Source organism: Carettochelys insculpta, chromosome 1 (assembly GCF_033958435.1).
Source record: "Carettochelys insculpta isolate YL-2023 chromosome 1, ASM3395843v1, whole genome shotgun sequence".
Taxonomy (NCBI): domain Eukaryota; kingdom Metazoa; phylum Chordata; order Testudines; family Carettochelyidae; genus Carettochelys; species Carettochelys insculpta.
Window position 1 is genome coordinate 218,709,590 of NC_134137.1, and position 23,577 is coordinate 218,733,166.

Here is a 23,577-nt window from a genome sequence, read left to right on the forward strand (position 1 = left end):
CCTAGTTTGAAGTCTGTGCACATTGCATCGTGGGACACAAAGGAAAGGTATTTCACATCATTACATTTGCACCACCACCTGTCAGAGCCAGGAACTGCACCATCAGTACACCACACATGCAAGACAGAGTGGCGTAAAACCTGCCTTGAACTTCCTCCAAATCGGGAATCGTTCCATTGCAGGTCTTCTTTGTAATGCCCGTTCCTTTGCATCACAGGGCAGAATTTGGCCCCTTGCCTTTCTTATCTTTACTCGGTATGGACTTTAGCTTTACTTACAAAACTAACTCAGGTCTCCTTTAGAAGGTGAACTGAATGACTTGTGTAAATGCCAAGAGCAAGTTAAGAGGAAGAGGAGCTGGTTGTTAAGTGAGCACCTGGTGACAGACTGATGTACAACATTTTAAAAAGCTTAACTAAAAGGAGGCATGGAAACTTGCTTCCAAAATTTTAAGCTGGAGCTATTAAAAAGTAACAAGGGAATAGGTCTAGACTGCCTGGAGAACTTCAGAAGGTTAGGATAATAAGGCAAGTATAAGGGGGAAGCTGTGGCTCACATTCTTGAGGGGAGTTATTTTCTGCTGGTCCTATTTACCAGAATTACGACCCGGACACTTGGTCACCTATTAGTTTTGCTTTAATTAGGTGCAGTTTAAAACAAGCTCAATCATGCGACTCTCCTTCCCCCACCCCAAAGGGGGATTTCCACATGTGCAGAGATGTCAAGATCACATCTATGTATCACACCTACATTGTAAGGTAGTCACATTTTTCATGAGCTCTCTCGAGTAACAGTTCTGGGTGGCTGGATTTTCTTACAAGGATGCTACACAACCAGATAATAGCTAGCAAAAGAATCCAGACCAGTTCCTCTTGTTGTATTAAACATAAGCACCATATTAAGAATAAGAGGGTGTTTAACACAAAGATCAGTACAAAAAATTAACTGGGAAGACAGTGATGCTGAACATAAAATGCTGTTAACCAACTTCTACTTCTGTGCAGGTGTGTAAAGGGCTGGTAGCAATGGGCTGCTGTGGGAATCTGAGGCAGAAAAACAGCTGTAGGTGCTAGAGAACTGCAAGGAGCAGCGAATGGGAGCAGGAATACAGTCTCTGCACAAGGCAGAAGTGATCAGTCATTAATTTGATGCCTAGATATGACGACAGGAGGCACAGTAGAAGCACCTTTCATCGTACATATAGAAAACGTAACTGGTATGTCTCAGACTGGCAGTGCTAGCCGGACCTCACCTCTAGACCACAAAGCAGTGGGGTCAAGCCATGCAGCAGGAATCACTCCTGTCCAACAAAATCTAAATGTCAATAATTATTTGGGGAGAAACTAAAAGTCTCATGGCACTTTTCAGAAAGCACAGGGCCCTGGCCAGCATTCCTTCTCAGTCAGACAAGCTTCAGTGTTCAAAATGGTAGCCTAGTCTGTCACCAGTCCCTGCTCTAGCATGTAACTCATTGTTCTGTAAAGTGTCATGAAATATCCAATCTATGAAAAGAGCATAAGGCACGTATATTCTACTTCACTTACAGAGTTCATTTAAAAAATACACCAGCATGTGCTTTTTTTTTGTTTAATTGCACGGTGCTGGTTGCAAGATCAGCTGTCATTTGTGAAAATGATTGCTCTACTGGCTCCTTCTGTCTGAAGATCTAAAAGATCAAAAGAGCTCCTCTCAAGCTGCGTTTTGAAGGGCATGGAGACGCATTGGAGCCTCAGTCTCTCTTTGCTTCTATGCTGTAAAGATCTGTGCGCTTCTGAGTATGAAGCGGGATTTGCTGGCGGACTTCTGCAAGTTTCTTCAGGTCTGTGAAAAATGAAAAGTTAAACAGATTAGACAGACTCCGGCTGCTATTTAGGAAAAAGCACGTGCACCACTTTGTATGCAGAGATTTATGACAGTCTTTACAAAGCTGGAGAAATGGAAAAAAGATTAGATTTTCAGACTTGCACACGTGTGTACCTGACTTGCATCCATGAACACAGAGCCTGATGCTTATTAAGGCAAGAGATGTGTCTGGGATCTGACTTGTACAGAATCATAGAACAATAGAACCGGAGGGGACCTCAAGAGGCCATTGAGTCCAGTTTCCTGCCCTCTTGACAGGAACAAACACCGTCTAGATCATCCCCGATAGGTATCTATCAAACCTGCTCTTAAATATTTCCAGTGATGGAGATTCCACAGCCTCCCTAATTAGTTTATTCCAATGTTTAACCACTCTGTCAGTTTGGACATTAGGAAAAACTTCCTACCTAAGCCTCCTTTGCTGCGGTTTAAGCCCATTGCTCCCTGTCCTATCCTCAGAGGCCAAGGAGAACAATTTTTCTCCCTCTTCCTTGTAACCTTCTTTCAGGCACTTGAAAATCGCTATCATGTCCCCTCTAAGTCTTCTCTTTTCTAAATTAAACAAGCCCAGTTATTTCAGTCTTCCCTCACAGCTCATGTTCTCCAGCCCTTTAATCATTCTTGTTGCTCTTCTTTGGACCCTCTCCAATTTCTCCACATCGTTCTTGAAATGTCGCACCCAGAACTGGACACAATACTCCAACTGAGGCCTAATAAGCATTGAGTAGAGAGGAAGAATGACTTCCTGTGTCTTACTCTCAACAGTCCTGTTCATGCATCCCAAAATCATATTTGCTTTTTTTGCAACAGCATCAGACTGTTGATTCCTGTTTAGCTTGTGTTCCATTATGACCCCTAAGTCCCTTTCCGCAGTACTCCTTCCTAGACAGTCGCTTTCCATTCTATATGCATGAAGAGGATTGTTTCTTCCTAAGTGGAGTACTTTGCACTTGTCCTTATTAAACTTCATCTTGTTTACCTCAGACCATTTCTCCAGTTTGTCCAGATCATTTTGAATTATGAACCTATCCTCCAAAGCAGTTGCGACCCCTCCCAGTTTGGTTTGGTCTGCAAACTTAATGAGCTTACTCTCTATGCCAATAGCTAAATCGTTGATGAAGATATTTAATAGAACTGGTCCCAAAACAGATCCCTGCGGAACCCTGCTTGTTATGCCAAGTGAAGGGGAACTTATCTGAATGGATTTGACAAATCTGGGCCTGTGCATTTCTGTGGCTGGTCAATGGCCAAGTCGCAAAAAGCAATTGCCACATTTGGCACTGTGACCCAAAAATCCTGCAGTGCAATCTGGCAGCAGACATGGGCTGATGTTTCACAGGAATCCCTGGGGTCAAATATATGCAATATATAAAGGATGCTCTGTGAGGTTTCCACTCAGAACCAGTAGCCATTGATCACTGCAGAATGCACGTACAGATAATGATGATGATTGTAAGGCAGATAAGCAGTGGCATATCTAGCACAGGTTCCTTTCAAGCAGGGAAAATTAGCGCTAGTCCCTCCTGTTGATCAAATATGTATTGAGTACCACATCTCACGCTGGATGCCTGTTTGCACACTGAGCCAAAGGCTAATCAAGAGATCATGAAATCTTCAAGGAAAGAAATCGACAAAATATGTTGTGGGGGTGCGGAGTGTGTGGAGATCCTATTTTCCAGTAAGGGCAGTAAATTGTTCTGATCTGTCTGGAGTTCAGACAGACACGCTGGATCTTTCCCCAAGATGTCGGTCTGATTTGTACCATGAACGTAAGATCAGAACCCACTCATCCTGTAGCATGCAGGAAGGACTTTGGCTGAGCTGTGCTCTCTCTTCAACAGGAATGTCTTGAGTTAAGTAAGTCTAGGATCTAGAATCTGTTGTGATTTTCTACAAAACTGTTTGTTTCAATCCTTCTACTTTCTACCACTTGAATCGTTGTGCTCAGCGCTATACTTTGTTAAATAAGCTTGTGACTTGTTTTCAGTATAATCGGAAGTGCCAAGTGCTAAGGGGAGCAGCGACACGAGGTGTAACTGGTAAGTTGGGCTGCCCTGCTTCTTTGGAAGTGAGTGTTCAATGGAACATGGCTGCATGCTACAAGGAGACAACTGGAGAGCCGGGGGGGGCTGTCCACAACTTGCAGATAGACAGTGGGGCCTGGTTAGGTGTGCTCAGCCTGTCAAGTTGTGGACTGAATGGCCCTTGGAGACTGAACTCTTTGTGCCCCTTGAGGAGAGCGTCCCAGGTCCCTGTTGAGGCAGATTAGGAGGCTCTGGCATTGCTGCCAAGTGTGTTATACCAGTTTCTGTGAATGGCTAGAAGCCTTCAGTTTTTGAAGGTGAGGGCTGCCCACCAGGCTGTCACCTTTCACCAGAATGTCTTTAAAAACAGGCAAATAAAACAAACATAACCCAGCTAAGTGCAAGTGGTCAGATGAGCCCAAGGATGTTCAGTTTACAGAGGGTCCTGGTCTGCTTAGGCCAGTGGTCCCCAAACTTTTTACCTCTTGTCCCCCTTTACCATGTCCACACACACCCCTACTTTCAGGGTAAGGTGGGAGGTGAATTGAAGTAAGGGGGCCAAGGCTGGGGGCAGCAACTGGCACTGTGGGTGCAGGGCCACCAGCCAGGGACACTTCCACTCTGCCCTCTGTGGCAGCTGCCCCAGGTTCCATCTGCACCCCCTGAAGGGAGACACCCCACAGTTTGAGAGCTCTGGCTTAGCCTCACTGACTTCAGTTTATCTTTCCCATTTATTTACAGGTTTATGGTGGGAGAAGAGAGAACAAAAACTCGTGGCTTACCAATATCTGTGTAGACAACTGTTTCTTCAGTGCCAGCTTTAGCGATGACTTCCCCCCTAAAAAATCAAACAACATTTATTCTATGGCAATAGCACCTACGAGCCCCTCAGGGAACCAAACCCAGTTGTGGTGGATGGTGTACACCACAGAACAAAAAGATGGTCCCTGTCCTGGCGAGTATTCAATCTAAGCTAACGTATGCACAAGGTTATGGTCACATCCACAAGTTCTCTTGGGACTGATGGAGTGTGAAAAAGTAGAATGTTTGTCACAATGTGCAGCACTTTCAGAGTCCAGCATATCACAGGTGCTTGGTTTTAACCGAGACACATTTTATATGTGTGTTGTAAGATTGAAAACTTGAGTAAGAAGAATCTGAAAAAAAATATCAGCAAGCATAACACCGGTTGAATCTTGCTAGTCCAGCACCCTAACCGGTGCAGAAAAAGAGAACTTGCTGGACTGCAGGAGGTCAATATTGTCTAGCACATTACCAATATTTCCACTGCTTACTGGGCTCTTAGGAGACATTTAGGGGTAAATTACTGCTAAATAACAGCACAGAACACTGATTGCCAGGACTGGTGGCTGGAAACAAACTTTATGGGACCCCCCGGGAAATTTGGCCACATCCATGTAAAGTGGTTGCCAGCTATCTAAAATCACACCAGATGACAGATACTGCTGGATGAGAGGGGTCCAACCTGTACAAATGATGTAAGTCAGCCCAGAATTGCACTGCTTTATGATTACCCCTCAGAGTTCCCTGTAACAGGATTGTGATGATGACACGCGCAATGAGTAGGTCTCACCCTGCTGCGTTCCTCACCTTGCTCTAACACTGTAATGGGACAGAACAACAGATGGCAGGGTTTTGATCTCCCTCTCCCAGAAGCCTCCTGGACATGGGGCACAACATTTCAAGCATACCACAAACCACCGCTTTAAGGAGCTGCAGGTTACTTAGAAGAACGCACAATGGCAACAGTAACGTGGATGGATGCGTGCAAGTACTGCACTGAACGAGGATGGCTAGCATGGCACATTGCCCCGCTTCATCTGAAGACAAAGAATTCACATTTCAAAAGGTTCAAATTCAAGGAACTGGGCAGGCACAGAAGGGTCTTTGTTAAAATCAGGACTGACAAACAACCAAACATGATACATTCTTGGCAGTTTTTCCACCATCTCTGCTGTTGGCTAAAAAAAAAAAAGAAAAGGTAATGCCACTGCAGCCAAGTGAAAGTGGTGAGGCACCATCAGATAAGAAGGTTTCAATTTTACACAAGATGGCAGTTTTCTGGCAGATGAGTAACACGAATGGAGTTAATTATTAGGAAGTAAAAATGGTAATTATTGCTTAGGAAGGTTCTTGGTTACACATTTATCCCGATTTACCCAAATCTACGCAGGATCACAGATGAAAATTACTGCTGCTCATTGAATACAGTCTGACCTATCTGGTCTGTACCCTGCTAATTCTGTCTCAAAGATCACCTTGGTTTTATTTTTTGTTTTTATAAGCACACTTCCTTGAAGCTTTGTATTCCATTCTATGTATTCTACACGAAAAACCCACACAAACAGCAAAGTGACTACACATAAGGGCTATGTCTACACTAGCCTCCCTCTTTCAAAAGGGGGATACTAATGAGGCACTGCAATGAATATGCAGCACCTCATTAGCATAATGGTGGCCATGGCACTTTGAAAGTACCTCTTTTGATCGCACGTGGCTCACCTACATGGGGTCATTTTTGAAAGGACCCTGCACACTTTGAAATACATTTATAGGAATAAGGGGATTTCAAAGTGTGTAGATGAGCTCCATGCGATTGAAAGTGGCACTGTCAAAGTGCTGCGGTTGCTATTATGCTAATGAGGTGCTGCATATTCACTGCAGCACCTCATTAGCATCCCCCTTTCAAAAGGTGGGAGCTAGTGTAGACATAGCCATGGTGTTGTCCGATGCAAATTTAAGTTAATTGTAAAAATAGAGAAGCGTGTGTCATTTGTAACTAAATGGATCTTAGGTGATACTTTTAAGAAAAGGTAGAAACATTTTCAGACAGAAGTGTAACATTTTTTTAATGTTTGGTTAGAAAAATTCTGTTATTATTCTGCACTTACCAAGGGTTTACTACAGTGCTGTGTCCCCAGGCAACGTATGATGCCTTCTCATCCCTAGCAGGAGATGCAGTAGCCACGTAGACTTGGTTATCAACGGCTCTGCATTCAAAGAAGGACAAAAAAAATTTACCGTTCACATCTTTATGCACTGCGGATTAGCTCTGTTTGAGAAACAGAAGTGAAGGAAAAATTAAGCCAATGAGATTATCTGGATTTTCCCTCTTACTGCATTTTAGGAGATGGAGAACAGCCAAAACCATACATAACATCAAGGTCAGCAAGGCAAAAATCCAGAGAATCAGGAGGGGAGAAATCACCATATGCCCAGTGGACCTGATTTAATAGCCCGAAGCATTTAAGCTCCCTTTAATACCAGTTTAAGTCCTTTGCTCAATAGGGCTGGCTGGTTGAATTGCACTTAGAATCCCAAGCACTGCAAACATTCCAGGATGTAGACAGTAACATACCACACAGAAGCTAACATGCCAACTAAGTGACGAAGCTGTGCTGGGTTAGAGCCACTAGGCCTGAAAGTGGACTGCAGATACACAATTCTAGCTATGGCAATTGATTCGATGTTTCTGCAATCGACTAAGGTCTGTCCTCACTAAGTGAGGTGGACAGAAGAGTCTCTCTCATCGACCTCCCTTACTTCTAGTGCTAGCAAGGACTACAGGGGTCGACTGCCGAGCCCAGACAGATCAATTTCACTTGTCTCCACCAGATGCAGAAAATCCAACTCTGGAAGACTGACCCCGACCAGGTCGCTCTTCCCCGAAGCTTAGACATGGCATCAGGAGATACTGGTTCAGTTTCTAATTTTCACTGAGTCACAGTATGGTCTTGGGTTAAATCACAGCGAGCAGCTCTTAGCTTTCACCCCTTTCTCTGGCTCAGAGCCTTGAGCTTACCCATCTATGTCACCTCTCTGTGTAAAGCACACCCAGGTCTATTGATGAAAAGCGCTTCTCAGAGATTGGCATGTGAGAGATTGGCACAAAGGTGTTCATATCATGACTAAAGTCATAAGTTTCCCTATTGATGGTGGGAATTATTTGGTGCTGTGTATGGCTTATATAATATAAGGACGTCGGACTAGAAAGATTCATGTAACACTAAAGCCCCCAGTCGAACAAATTCAGCTCAAGAAGGTAAAATCCATTTAAGGAGAAAGGAAAGACTGTTAGATCTTACCGTCCTCTTTGCAGCAGTTCCCAGTGGGCTGGTCCAGTTGTCATATTAAAAGCCCCTGGATACACTAACAGCTGGCAACCTTGGTTAAAAAAAGAATGCCTCAGGGTAGTAAGATAACAAGGGAGTTGTCCTGGGGAAGCAAGGCTGCAGTTTGCCTGCACTGCTGAAACACACACAGTCAGTCAGGTGAATTGCGTCAAACAGCACAGCGGCTTTAGGAATCAGCTGGCACAGACTGCCTGAACACCACAAAGCTTACGAAGACTTAGTTACAACCCGGCCCACGCTGGGATAAAAGACAGCAGCTGGTGTCAGACCCTTAGAATCAGTGTGGCTGGCTCAGTGCTATATTTATTGTCAAGTAAAAGGCAGGGGTGGACGGTCCGAGTGACACAATCTGTGAGGCCCGGCAAATCCGTAGCTAGCTGCTGTATATCATGGAGATGTGTATATCCATGGTCCATTTTTGTGGATATGGGTATAAATTTTGCACAAGTGTTGCACAGACAGATATCTGGGCTGTAGTCGTAGCTTAGCTAAAGGCTTCCTGTGTGACCCTGGATGAGTTAACATCTGCGTCCCTTAGTTAACCCATCTGCAGACAATACATCTTTTAGGGATGTAGTGTGGCTAAATCGAATCAACATTTTGAAAGTATTTGGAGACCCTCTGAGGGCAGGTGCCAGAGAAGAGTGGACTACAAGGTCTGATCCCACTCTCATGATCTGTTGACAGACCCAGTTTCTCCTGTCTGTAACATGGGGCCCAACATTCTTCCATTGCCTGCAGCAATCATGCAGTGATGTATTGTTAGCCACTGGCCCTTCACTTCTACACTATATGAAGTTTGTAAGTTGCGTGAGTCTAATTAAGGACAGGCCAAGTCATATAGCTTTAAAAAAAAAAAAAGTCACATGAGAATTAGGAAGCATCAAGCATATTCACTCTTCATAGTATTGGAAACAATCCCCAGATGTTAGAATAGATGTGCCTTCCTTCCAGGACAGGACATGATCATCTTCAGATCTCCTGTACAGAGCCCTCTCAGCTAACCTCAGCGCCTCCCATCTCTGGCAACCTCTAGACTATTCCTCTTGATCATCACCTCTTAATATGACCTGTCTCCTCCCTGTCGCTTTCAAAACCCAGGCCAGGGAAGAGTGAATTGGTATTTTTCTGCCGCAGCTGCCATCTTGAGCTCCAGAATCCAAGCTCTCCCTCAAAAAGAAGCAAGACTCTTCCCCTTCTGGCTGTGAACAAAAATACTGCACAGCAACTATCATCAGATGCTTGGACTCTGCCGACAGTGTGCAGAGGCAGACCATCGACATGAACTGCCTGATCTGTTGCAACAGGGTCGATGATTCTGATATCCAATACTGATTGTTTAAAATGACAATGTTATTGTCTATTTCGCTGCCCCTCAAAGCATAGAGAAAAGGGAAGAGAGACCATTATCTGCATCACCCCTTTTGTGTGATGAGTCGTGCCCTTCTTTCAGTCCCCTCTCTCAATCTGGCTTTTGGAGGGTGGTATGCAGCGTGGGGGAGGCAAAACAGGACCAGCTCCTCCTCTGAGTCCTGACTTGCCCTGCTTCCCCCTCAGCCAGGAACTCTCCATCCTCCCCAGGTGTTGCATGCCTGGCAATCATTGCAGGGTGGTGGGGGGGAAAAACAAAAAACAAAAAACCCTGGGTGACTGAGATTAAAGGTGAGGAGAGAAAGTTATTTTCCTTTTGAGTGTATTTACTCAAAGACTTCAGCCTTCATAACCGCTTAGAATATGTATTTTTGGACCAGAAGCTCACAAGCTCTGTTCCTTATTGCGGATAATCATATGGTCTGATCCTAGTATGCTGTTGTGGCTTGATCAGCAAGAAGCACTTTTTTTGAAGCAACCCTGTCACCTCTTAATTAAGGGCAAGTCACCCTTGTACAGACTAGACAAGTGAAATTAGCAACACATCCTCACCTTTCTGTGTGTAGATCTGAGCAAGCTCAGCAAATCGCATGTCATAGCAGATCCCCAGTCCCACTTTACAATATGCTGTTCCAAAAATAAAAGAGACACAAAGGAGAAACCACTGTCATGCTGAATGCAGAAAAGCAATTTCAAGTTTCCATCCAGCTATCAGGAAAGCTCCCATATGATACTTTCCACTACAAGAAACAAGCTCCGATTTTAGATTTGTGCTTTGTTTTCCACAATCATTGTACCTGCAGTGAATTTCAGCACCTGCTAACAAAAAGTGCACCAGGCTGAGAATTTTCTTTTTCAAAAATTAGATGTTGTTAGTTATTTTATCAAACAGCTATACACACTCAAAATTAGTCATGTTAGGTCTTTGTCTGGTTTTATATGTATCTTTTCAAAAAGTGTCGACCAACTTCTCAATGAAGCATACATCCAGGAAAGAAAAACCATAAAGTATATGCTCCAAGATAATAACACAATTGTTGCTAAGAGATTTCTCCCATACATGGCCATTCAAAATGTGCTGCAAGATGCAGAGGACCACAGTCCTAGGGATATTTGAGAATCTGGACAGAGCTCAGATAACGGGACAGTGTAATTTTGGTGAGGATTATAGCAAGGGCAAAAGTCACCTATATTACCTAAGGAAGCAAATTGCCTTGGGAGTGGATATAAAACAAATTACATGGAGGATTCTGTTATATTAGTTGAAAATTTCAAATCTCCACTATCATGCCATCCTCATAGGATGGAATTTGCCAGGTCTAGTCCAACACTTGTTTATTGTTTTCCAAGCCAACTTTCAGGTGTAATGAAGTCTATATAAATGACCTAATTCAAATTACTGTTTTTCAGACTAATTCTGTGAACACCTAATACAGGGGTCAGCACCCAAAATAGCAAGAAGAGCCACTTTTTTGAATTTGGTAAAAAAAACTGATTCAAGGCTATGTCTACACTAGGAACTAACTTTGAAGTTAGACACTACTTTGAAGTAGCCAGCAGAGCATCTACACACTTTTCCCCTTACTTTGAAGTTAACTACGAAGTAGGGTGTGCGTAGATGCTCAACTTTGAAGTTGCTTACTTCGAAGTTATTTTTGTAGTGTAGACAAAGCCCAAGAGGCACAATGCACGTGAATACAAGTCAGTCCTTAACAAATAATGTCAAATCATACTTTTTGAAACCCTATTTTAAGAACAGAGCACACGCAATCATTTGTAATGTGATACATGTTACAGGATACATGTAATACATGATACAGGACGGTCACAAACATTTTACATATTCTATTTCCATACACTATACATGTGTGTTTGTATCACTGTCTTCCTGACTTACACTCCCGAACCCTCTCTCTCTCTCTCTCTGGAGGATGCTAGAGTCTGAACAATTTCATTTTTGTTTTCGAAGTCACTGTACTGCTGCTCTGATACTTTGATAAAGCGCTCTTTTATATTGTCGCCAACTGTGAATGGTTTTCCTCGTTTCACAGTCTCGAGTTGCCACAAAACTAGCCACAGTTATGTTACTTGGTGATGTCACCCATTTAGTGAATGTATTTTTACTTTGCTCTGCTTTGTGTAGCAGCAGCTCCAGGGCTTCTTTTCTGGCTTCTCCTCCAGCTGGACAGTGTTCAGCAGAAGAAGTGTATTTTTAGAGAAAATGACTCTCGAGGTTGCATTTTGTGTTGTTGGTGAATTTCTCATTACAAACGAGATATAAAGGCAGCCCAGCTGAACATGCTATAAATGCGAAGGATTGGATCCATTCAGTTTGAAATTCTCTGTTTTCATCTTTGATTTCCCTCTTTTTTTGAAGCCATTCCAAACCCACTTTAATGGTGCCAATTTTACTTCATGTTTAATTTCAGTTTTCTTTCTTATAATGTGTGTTCCCCTTCACAGCAAGAATGCTGCGAGCTTCCTTTTCAAAATCTAGACTTTATTAAAACACAGATACAATATGCTATCGCACAATGCACTGCACAATGCAAGGGGGAGTTATCCAAGATCACATATTGTTTGCTATCTAGATATGAGGTAATTGTTGGACTGCTATACGTTCACTATTTATCAAATGTAATCAGGAGGTTTGGGGTTTTTTTTTTGTTTGTTTGTTTTGGTTTGGTTTTTAACTTTACAATTATAGCCTCAGGAGCCACAAAGAAAGTCCTTAAAGAGCTGCATGTGGCTCCATACTGCAGATGGCAGACCCCGGCCTATTATGTACTATGGGAATATTGAACCCTCATGAGAAAGCCACTTCAATAACTGCTTTTCCCATTTTTTCAATTCTAGTTGGAGAGGAAATCTTACCCTAGTCCAGACAATATCTGTAAACAGGCACCTGGGAATTATGGAAACGTAAGTCCAAACCACAAGAGCAAAGCCAGAACTGGACAAAACCAACATCCCTCCTATGAGATATTGCTATTATTTATGCATGCACAGCATGGTGTGTGTAACACTCCAAACCAGCCCTACAAAAATGTAATATAGCCAAACAAAAGAGTATCTTGTAAGACTTCTAGTTATACAATTACAACCATCACCATTAGTGAATGGAACCAACATGACATGTCTGGCATTGCTCAGATTATTTTTGGAAGTTGCATTAATTTCCGACACCTCTTGTCTCTCTCTCTTTAAATCACAGCTTGGACAATGGGTAAACTTTTCAAAAAATATCTGCAAGACTTAGGAACCTAAGTCCCAGTGACTCCCAATAAAATAGACTCGTAAGCATCTAATTCACTTGACAACAGGATTTAGATGCTTTTGAGAAAGATGTGATTTATCTTCCTATGCAGCTGTCAAATGCCTAGCAAACTAACATAAAAACTATTACTGTGGTGGGAAAACACAATGTCAAGATGGTGGTGGTTGTTGTCATTTTACTAGGGTCCCTTAAAAAGATAATTGGTTCTCTCATACTCACGAGTATCAAACACCGAGAAACTGTCTCCTGGGCTCAGAGTTTCTGACTCTTGGAACCGGATTTTCCCGGGAACGTTAATGTCAAACAAATGAATCTGTTTCAAAAATAACCCAAGATGTTCCTTACAAATTATTCAGCACAATAATCTTAATGAGGATTTCTCCCTACTGTGCATGAAGCTATATTAAACTTAGGGATCCTCTAGCCTATTGTATAATCCTAGATAAGTGTTTTATCAGAATCTCAACCTAATAATTTTTTAGATTTAAATTAATATTTTAGGATGACAAACTTTTTTAGCACAAAAACCTGTCCTGGCTTTGCTTTACAATTTACTAAACTATTTGAGAAAATATCTGTTCCTTTTATACAACCGATATCAGTTAATCCATATGACAATGTTTTATAGTGCTAGTAGATAAAATAAGAAGTCTTTAGTGTGAGGAAGTAATAGAAATGATGTCAAACTACCTAAAAACCTAATGAATAATAAAGAACTACTGTTGGGTTTTTCAAACTTCATGAAATGAGCCATTCAGAAATAGCAGCAGAATTTTTTACACTCTGGTCATCACAGAAATGGAGTACTAGAAGGGCCTTCAAGAGGCCATCTAGTCCCCCCTTCCATGCTGAGACACAATTGCGTATGCCTAGACCTTCCCTAAAAGGTGTTTCTTTAACTTGCTCTTCAAAAATCTTCAAAGATGGGGATTCTTTGATTCCTCTAAGCAAACTATTTGACTATTTAACTATTCTTACTTGTTTTTGTCCTCATTTACATGTACCAAACTAGATGAGCTACCTTTCATATTAAAAGACACTTAAATTATCCTGACATTTGAAGTAAAATATGAGAACTTATGACAAGATAAAGACAATTATCTTTCTGATAACATGGTTTCAGTGCTAGGTCTGCAAAACTTAACCAGGCAAGTTACCTTCCAGTCACAGAGTTCCACTGACTTCAATCTAACTAATTGCATGTACAAGCAATAGCAGGACTGGGGCTTTTGCTCCAAAGAGCTTACAACCTACATCATCTTTTCCTGCAGTTAGTGGGGGGTGAGAGTGGGGCCAGGGGGTAAGGGTTCAACCTTGACATGGGTCTCTTTGTGCTACTGTCTACAATTATGAAAAAATACAAATATGATGGACCAGTACCAGAGTTCCTTCCTGACAGCCTAGGTTCAACTGTATAAACATTCCCAACACCCACGGTGAAAAAAAAGAAAATAATTTTAAGGCATTGTTCAAGGGGGTAGCCCAGCTGCATCATTATGTCACACTGGGTGAGCAGCCGAATACTAAACCTAGCTGAACAGTGCCTAATTCAATCAAGTTCTGAATTATTGTTCAATCTCACAATGTCTGTGTGCCTCTTTATTATTCTCTATGTATAAGAAAGAGGTATTCTACAGCCAAGTGTTTGATCAACAGATGTACAAACACACGTGTGCATTCTTACGTGACCCTGTGTTGATCTGTTGTTTGCTACTGTTCTGTATAGCAAGTGTCTACCCTCCAATCAGGGAGCAGACACAATACTTAAACATGACTTGGGCGGCCAATAGCTCACCACAAACAGGTAAGAAGACGTAAACTTCTTATAAACAACACAGCAGATTACATTTATTGACAAACTCCTTGTAATTATTCACCAAAGAGTGAATACGAAAATCAGAACTTCTACAAACACAAACAAGGCTAAAGTAATCCAAAACTTTATTTACAACAAATAAATAAGGTAACAGCAAAAATCGTGACAGCATGGGCTTGTAAACAGATCAAGGGAACGAGAGACAGACGACATGAGATAAAAATCACTGAAATCAACAGAAATTATGCCACGACTTGAGTGTGAATCCCTGGTACTTTTACCAGTTCTGTTGCTGATTTGCCATGTCATAATGGGAAAACTAATTAACCTCTTTATACCTAAGCTACATCAGCTATAAAATAAATATATTGCTCCCTTTTAAAAGTTCATTTGGATCCTCAGATGAAAAATACACTACATACAATAACAAAACTATAGCACAACATAGTCTCATAACTACTCCCTCCTTTGTTCCTCATTCATTTGTGAAGTCTGTGGATGTTAGGTTCCTATTAGAAATCAAGATGTAGACTTAAAAAGCATGCACTCTGTCACTGCCTTACAAGACAGCTATCTATCAGACACAGCCACATCAAGAGAAAGTGAATGATAGCAAAATGTTTCTCTTTTCTCACCTTTCTGTGCTTGGCCACCATAGCACCATCAGGTCCAAAAACAGCACATGTGTTATATAATTTCCCAGCATCCTCCTCTGGAATGGATCCTTTATTAAAAAGAGAAAACGGATTTCTGACTATTACACATAGTGACAATCCAGCTACACAAATTAGCCAACAATACTTGCACTTCTACCAAAGAACCAAATTTAAACTTGGAAGACACACACTAAGGAGAAGTTTCTACCTCCAATGAGATAGATGCCACACTCCTTAGCAACTTCTGAGAGCTTCTGCGTGGATTCTCCAGGGATTTTCTCTGCATACTCACGAAAATATCTAGCACCATAGGGAGAGTTAAAGCATTCCTGGAAGCAGAAAACACAGAGACAAATTAAAATCTGAAATCATCACTGGTGGGGCCTCTGAAACCTCTATCTAGGTACTTAAATAGCCCTCAGCACTGTAGTACCTAAACACCTGTGAAGTTACTCAAAGGCTAACAGACAGGCCAGAGAAAGACTAGCAATTGGTACCAACTCTGCTAGGCTACATTTATACAGAGTGCTGCTGCTGGCAGGGTCATGCAATGAGGGTGGCTGACAGCACATATGAAGTGCTCATTTGCACACCTTATTTGCATACTCCTGTGATTGCTGTCCCGGCAGAGGCTTCAGTTGCCAAAAAACAAGCCATATAGATAAGGGTCTGTTCACCAAAACCCCTCCTTGTCGACAGCCCCTTATCCCTGACAAAAATGAAGTGTTAATGTTTATTTACTAGCATTACTACTTCATTTTGGCCTTGACATTCCTTTGTTCAGGGCTGAAAGGAAAAGAACGTTAACAAGCAGTAAATATCGAACAAGAACAGTGCTTTTCTCCTCACAAAGTCAAACACTGTATGTTATGTGGCAAACAGCCCAATACAGCAGTAAGGTTCTCAGAAGGGTGTAGGACTGCTGAACACCGTCTGGCAGTGTAACCATGGGACTGGGAGTCAGCCATCAGTTCCGGGCCTGGCTTTGCCTCAGGACTTGTGTGAACCTGAGACTGTCCCTTCAGTTCTCTGTGTATGAACTTCTCCCCCGCCTGCCCTGCCTTTTTTTTTTTTTTTTTTTTTTTTAATGGTGAGGGAATAATACTTTTTGCCTATTTTCCAGTGTTGCTGTGAGGCTTCATTCAAGGACGTTTGTATAGTACTTTAAGCGTGTCATATGCGCATGAGGAGCAATAAGGCCAGGTGAAAAATCCATACTCCTCAGCAACACAGTTATACTGACATAACACCCTCTGCAGGCAGCACCTCCCATCAGCATAGCTACGGTCTCTTGGGAAGCTGGATTAAGTATGTTGACAGCAGCTCTCCCTGCCACGTAGCAGCATCTTTACATATAGCGCTGTAGGGAACTGCGCTCTCTAATTTCATTTTAAAGAAATTTGTCGGATGGGCTCCACATTCGTTCACACACAGAACTAGCAAACAATTGGGAATCTCAGTGAAGGAGACCAAACGCAGCAAAATCAAAGGTCATATTTGTTATGGGAGAGCTGCATTGGCAGAACTGAGTAGGAGATTTGCCTATAACACTTCCTCTCCCAATTGTCAAAGAGCCAGAGTTTTCCAATTAAAGAGCTAGATTTAGAGTTCACTCTTCCAAGGACTTTGTATTGTTGACAAGTATCAGAGGGGTAGCTGAATTGGCCTGTATCCACAAAACTAAAGAAGTCCTGTGGCACCTTATAGACTAACATATTTTGGAGCTTTCTCAGGCAAAGACCCGCTTCGTCAGATGCATGAATGGGGGGTTCCAGGAGGAAGGTTTAAAGAGTGGGGTCTCAGTCAAGGGGAGAGCCAGAGTTGACAAGATCTGTTCAGCCACAGAGGATGTGGCCCATTATTACATTAAATGCTGATCCTTCTCTCTCTCTGGAGGATGCTAGGGGAGTTATTCAACGTTTTGTGATTTCGTATAATTTCCTATTTAGACACGAGTTGTTCACTTTGGGGCTTTTACACGTTCACTGTTTATTAAAAGTAATCAGGATTTTTTTTGTAAACTTTGCCATGATAGCATCAGGAACCACAAAGTCGTCCTTAACAAGCCACATGTGGCTCCAGAGCCACAGGTTGCAGATCCCCTGGCATAGAGCATCTTTACCAGACATGTTACAGAAATGCAGCTATATTGGTACACTTTGCTGCTGCAGTGCTCTATATATAGACATGGCCTCAGACAGAGACAAAAGAATGGGTAGGAGGATAAAAGTTAGAAAGAGCTGCAGCCATTAGCAAGTTTTGAGGAAATCGTCACCCCTCCTCACGGAGATCAGTAAGAAAGAAGAGTTCAAGGATGGTAAGGTGAAACATCTGGACCAGAACACACTTCACTAGCGGGATGCAACTCTCTAAACCTATTTTCAACTTTATATTCTTCTGAGATCAAACCCAGCTCTCACATTTATAAAGGCATTTTTATACAAATCTCAGGACCAGACAATTCTGCAACTAAGGAGCCACCGGAAAGATCTGAATTCGTTTTGTTTCACTTCTTCATTCTGCGCATGCCTTTGGAGGAAAAAGGGAACATGGCACAGAATCATGAGAACCCCCTTTTCTCCCACCTTTGCAGAAATATTCTCTGCTGCTGCTGAAGCACATAGTGGGTTCATCACCATCAGAAATAGTACCACAGCAATAAAAACAGGACTAAAATCTCCAGGCCCTGATCCTGATTACACCATGATCAAACCACAGTAAGCTGATTCAGGTTAACGGAATCACTCTGGATTTAAATCAGTTTCAGGGAGAATCAGAACCTGGACCCGTGGAAACAAGACCTGCTAGCTCCAGCAAATTCTCATTGTATGCTTAAGTTTCTTAGATGTGACACTAACACCTAATGTGCCTCTTTATTTAACTCGGTAACTTCAGAGTACTTTAGCACACCAGGAATGAGATAGAAATTAGTACTTGACCAATACATGCCTATGTTTATACTTAAGCTGCTGCAGCTGCACCACTATAGCACTTAAGCATGGACAGTACAGAGACAGCAGAGGTTCTCCTATTGCTGAAGTCAATCCATCTCCCTGAAGCTATAGCTACATCGACGGAAGAATTCTTCTGTTTATGCTGGGGGGGGGGGTCACATCACCTTAACTATATTGTTCAAGGGGGTGGATATGGCACACCCCAAACCAATGTAGCTGTTGGCCTAACTTTGTAAGGCAGACTTGGCCCAAGAAGAAACAATTTTCTGCAGGTGTCTGTGACTAAGTAAGCTGAAGTGATTTGGCCAATACTTACAGGTAAAGCCACAATTTTTGCTCCTTGTGTTGCTGCTTTTCTTACCAGTTCACAAGCTTTGTTCAGATTATCTGATTTGACAGCAGATACATGAAGTTGGATTAGGGCCAGACGGAAGTCTAAAGACAGAGAAGACAGATAATTAGTCAACACAGTTTTGCTAAAACACTTCTAAATTAGAGCTTTTTAAAAGGAATTGAACAAATATTAACATTTGCAACTAGCCTGCTGTCCTTAATTAGTTTGCAAACCACTGCCAATAAGTGCCAGGAGGGTCCTAAAGTCATCTCTGGAGCTACCACTCTACCAGAGAAGTACATGTGTGGGGTGATAGCCAGTCCTTCCACTAGGTAGGACAGCAGAAGTCTTCTGGAGTTTAACACCCATAAACTCAAATGCTAATTCAAAACGGACAGATCTATAGGAAAGAAATCCACTAAACACTGGCACTCATGCAAAACTCTGCATAAGGAATGGGGAACTTTTAAATGTACAAGCCCAAAACTGACAGTTTAACAGTGTTTGCAGTGTTCCTGTGGCCATGCTTGTCCTAGGATGAGAGGGGCCAAGTGGCTGAGGTAATACCTTTTGTTGGACCAACTTCTGCTGGTGGAAGAGACAAGCTTTCAAACTCAATGGAGCTCTTTTTATAGGCAACAACAAGAAGTTCTGTGGTACCTTACAGACTAACAGATAGGCAAGTTACTCATCCTGCAAGAAAGCATTCAAAAAATGAAATGGGCAATTGCTTCTTGCAACATGTGTAATGCCTTTTTGCATAACAACCTGTTCCATATTGGCTTTAGTCGTGACAAGCTTGAGTACCTTTCCTAGACCTGAAGAAATCAGGACCCTGATAGCCTGATGTTGCCTCTCTCCCCAACAGAAGTTGGTCCAATAGAAGATATTACCTCACGCAGCTTGTATCCTTCAGTTTAATGGTGGTCAGATGCCAATCAGGGTGCTGTTCTCATCTTTTCTATCCATTTCACCACCACTGGTCTCATCTGAATCTGTTCTTTCCTCTCACTACCTCCTACCTTTTCTTCTTAAGAATTACCTTTTTGGAACATGTCAGCTGAACTTGCATTGCATATCATAAGACAGCGACACTGAGCCCATATTTTGGGCTAACCACAGTCTTATATAAAATCAATGGCTTTCTTTCCTCCTCTCATCCATAATAGACCTAGCAAAAGTACTGTTAAATGTGTCTCCATGTTAAAGATAACACATTTACAGTTCAGTTATCCCCTATGAGGACAAAAGATTGACCCAGGAGGTACACAGCAATGTTACTTTGTGTAGCGTGGGCAAGCAGAACTGTACTTATATGAACTCTACTAGATGAAACTGTGGCAGGGTCCTCTGAGTTATGGTGGTGAGACAGGGGTTCTTCAACTTTTTTTTTCTGAGACCCTCTGAATATGTTATAAAAATTCCAAAGTCCACCACCGCAATTGTTTTTCTGCATATAAAAACCAGGGCCAGTGTTAGTGGGTAGCAAAAAGGGCAGTTGCCCAGAGTCCCATGCCACTGGGGGCCCCAAAAACAAAGCCCCAGGTGATGGAGCTTGGAGTGGATGGATTTCAACTTTCTGCCATGGGCACCACTGAGTCTAATAGCACCCCTTCTTGGTGGCGCCACTGAAACACGTTTGTGGCCACACAGGGGTCCTCAGATTCTTGGCTGAGAGCTGCTGAGCTATCAGACTTCTGCTTTTTTCTAGTGTACTAGCCAGCCCTTAATCACGTGTCACACATGGTCCATTAGCTTCCTTTAGAACTCGTTCCCCCAGTAGCTTGAGTCTCAGGACAATTCAGGAACACATTTGCCCAAGTAATTTTAAAACAGCCTACCGTCAATAAAAATGCTCCCGAACGCTGCAAGGTGACAAAGCAGAATCCAAAAGAGCAAAACAAAGCGATGAAAAGTACCCCAAAGAACCCACCCTGCACAGTCGAAGATAACAGCAGGGCCAGGAAAGAGCAACGATTAACCTCACTTCACAAAGAGGAGAGGGCGGGGAGAGAGAGAGAGAGAGAGAACTGGTCCCAGAGGAGAGAGGACCGGGCCAAGAAGAGTCAGGCTTGGTCTAACTTAGGTCACCCTAGCTATATTGCTCAGAGATGCAAAAAATTTAGACCCCTGAAAGACACACGTAAGCTGACCTATGCCCTGGTAGAGATAGTGGCCTGTTCTATATCTAAAACTCAGGTTGACCTAGCTACAGCGCTCAGGTCCCTGGACCACAAAAGCATTCATGCAGACATGGCGCATATTGGCAAAACTTTTGTTGCTCGTGAATAATACTCCTGTGAGTGACATAAGTTTTGTCAGCGTAAGTGCTCACCTGCACCATGCTATTTTAACCCACACCCCTATGGGGTGTGGTTCACTGTCCCATGGAGTGGCACCTGGACCAGTTACAGAGAGAAAGACTGAGTCTCCCCCTTAGCTGATATAGCTGGCTTCTAGCTCAGACTGTAGAGGCTCACGCACTAAGCTCCAGAGGTCCCAGGCTGAAGTTTGCCTGTCCACAGCTAAAAGTGGGGGCTCATCTGGGATGAACAGTTGGAAGGTTTCAGTAGCTTGGGATGGACTTCCCCAGCTGAGGGAAGTACATAACTGAGACCACTGAGAAGGGAGAGTTAAGTCTCTGCTCTACAGCCTAGGCTGAGAGCCAGCTGGCTCTAAACCCAAGCGGTAAAGGCTCAAGCACTAAGGTCCCACGTTCAGTTCTGCCCTTTGGCATTACACTGGTGGTGGGAGACACTCTACTTGAGCTGGTATTACTATGTCAATGGGAGCACTCTCACAGGTCAGGATAACACACCTACACAAGTGCTCTTACAGCAGCACAGCTGTATTGGTACCCCTATAAGATTGTAAGTGAAGACATGGCCTTAGGTCAAACTAAGACACAGCTATGTTGATGAAAGAATTCTTCCATTGACCTGTCTGCTGCAAAGGTGGGTTTGTTACAGCAATGGAAAAGCCTGTTTTGGTTTCTACAGTGAGCGTCTGTACCACAGTGCTGCTGCTGAAGCACTTGTAATACACACATACCCACATTTAGACCAACGAAAGAATTCTTCCATTGACCTTGCTATCACTTCTTGAAGGGGTGGGTTTACTACAGTGACAGAAAAACCCTGACACTGCAGCAAGCATTTACACTAACAAAGCATCGCTGCAGCTGTGCTGCTTCTAATGTAACATAACTGCAAAGACCTTCTACTACTTTTAGTTACTAATTAAGTGACCAAGATCATAAATGCTAAAGGTCAAGCAAACGACACAATCCTCAGTCCTCACTGTGCCACAGTTCACACTCCTTATTGTTTTAATATTTGGTTTACTGCGTAAATAAAACCTCAGTGAAATTTTAAACAGACAAGAAAGCTTCTGACTTCAGCAACTAACAACTGGCAAGAATGTGTAGTGTTCTAAAGTCCTCTCTCTTCCCCTAAAAATTCAGAGAACTGTTTTAGAAAATTTGCTCACTGAAACAAAAACCAAACTTTTATCTCAACATAACCTCCATTATTCAGACAGAACAACGCAAGTGCACAGTGCAGAAACGGAACAGGCTGGCATGCCAAACTGTGAAATGCATGTCACTTGTCTTAACCTCTCAGTGCCTTCAGTTTGTGAAAGGGGGATAAAAAAGATTATCCACATCACTCACAGGTTTTATGAGCCTTCCTAAATTAATCTACTTCAGTACACTGAGATCTTTAGCAAGAAGAATAATAAGAGTAGAGACAATTATGTTAATTTTCTAGGTCTGCTACTAGTATGTCCTGGCAGCTACAGAAAATACACTGCAAGAAATTATTAGGGAGCAAGTCAGGTCTCCAGGCATGCAGACTGCTCATCTGACAGCAAATGCAAACATACAAACAGTGCTTTTATGTTTGTATTACAAAGCATCCTCCTGCTTTATGAAAGACAAGAAGCTAAACAAACTTGAGACCAAGTTTTTGGAAAAAACACTATAATGTTCAGAACTAATAATATACAGCACTATAACTTTCTATTGCTCTGATGCGAAGAGCAGAATGCACAAGCCTACTTAATCCAGTGTGCCTTTAATAACATTCCTTGAAGGAACAGCATGTGAAATTGTTTGAAGGCTTGAAATATAACACACCTGATCAAGATTTAACACTCATGATAAGTTTTTCACATGATGGAGTTTGGGATCCTGCAGCTGACAGCATACAACATCCCATACAACATAAGCAAAAAGTAAGAACTAGCTGAGAAAGGAAGCGGGGAGGCCAAGGGCAGTCTTCACTACTGGGCCCCCCACCCACTCTTTCACCACCTCACACAACTGGAACAGCACTGCCGTGGCAAATCCAAGAGGCCAAAGTAGCAGCAGTGGCAACTGGAGCTCCAGGCCCCTTTGAAAAGCTGGGCCCAGGGGCAATTGCCCCCTTTGCACTACCCTGCTGGCAGGCCTACTGGAGCAGGAAATCAGGCAGTTTATGGTGTGGAGGTGCAGGAGGGGACAGCAGGCAGTCAGGAGTTGCTATTTGGGTATGGATGGTAGGACACCAGACAGAGGGGGGAGATGCTATAGGAGGGAGGAAGCCAGGAGCTCCAAGGGGGGCAGGAGCCTGGTGGGAGCAGCAGAGAGGGGAGGTGCTTTGGGGAGCAGGATGGCAGGGGAGACCTGCTACGGGAGGAATGGAGCAGGGGCCCCATGGAGAGGGAGGAGATTGAGGAGCAGAAGACAGAGGAGGGAGGTGCTATGGCGGCGGGGGGAAGGAAGCAGGGGCTCCATGGAGGAGAGAGGAGATTGGGGGGCTGCAGACAGAGGCGGCAGCAATCCAGGCCAGCGCCCCATGAGGAAGGAGGTTGGGGGCGCTGCAGACAGACGTACAGGGGTTCCCCTCCCAGGGGCAGCCAAGCCTCCGGGAGTAGATATTAGAGACACACACTAGAAGCCCCTCCTACCCCGTGCACCCCAGGCGGAGAGTTGCGCTTGGAGACCCTCTCCCCGCGCACGCGCACGCGCACGCGCACTCAGGTGCGGCGCGATCTGCCCCGGGACTAAGCGACTCACTGGCCATAGCTCCTCGCGCCGGCAGCATCTCAGCCCTAGGCCACCCTGTCCTCAGCTGACAGACCCAGG

General features: G+C 43.2%; 1 protein-coding gene across 1 annotated transcript; it reads right to left on the reverse strand.

The window, feature by feature from the left end:
* Nucleotides 1-584: 584 nt before the first annotated feature.
* On the reverse strand, nt 585-23,577 carry NIT2 (nitrilase family member 2). Its single transcript, XM_074999461.1, has 10 exons — nt 23,509-23,577; nt 18,432-18,550; nt 15,370-15,490; nt 15,141-15,229; nt 12,909-13,002; nt 9,965-10,039; nt 7,994-8,072; nt 6,800-6,898; nt 4,670-4,725; nt 585-1,821 (listed from the first exon to the last, which is right to left on the reverse strand). Exons 1-10 carry the CDS (start codon nt 23,534-23,536, stop codon nt 1,730-1,732), a joined length of 852 nt encoding a protein of 283 aa, XP_074855562.1. The 5' UTR covers nt 23,537-23,577; the 3' UTR covers nt 585-1,729.

Coding starts and splice junctions, on each gene's coding strand:
- NIT2 (XM_074999461.1), bottom strand. CDS start 23,536: ATGCTGCCGGCGCGAGGAGCTATGGCCA. Junction 15,230..15,369: donor TGGCATCTATCTCATTGGAG/GTAGAAACTTCT, acceptor TTTTTAATAAAG/GATCCATTCCAGAGGAGGAT. Junction 1,822..4,669: donor AGTTGTCTACACAGATATTG/GTAAGCCACGAG, acceptor CATTTTTCACAG/ACCTGAAGAAACTTGCAGAA.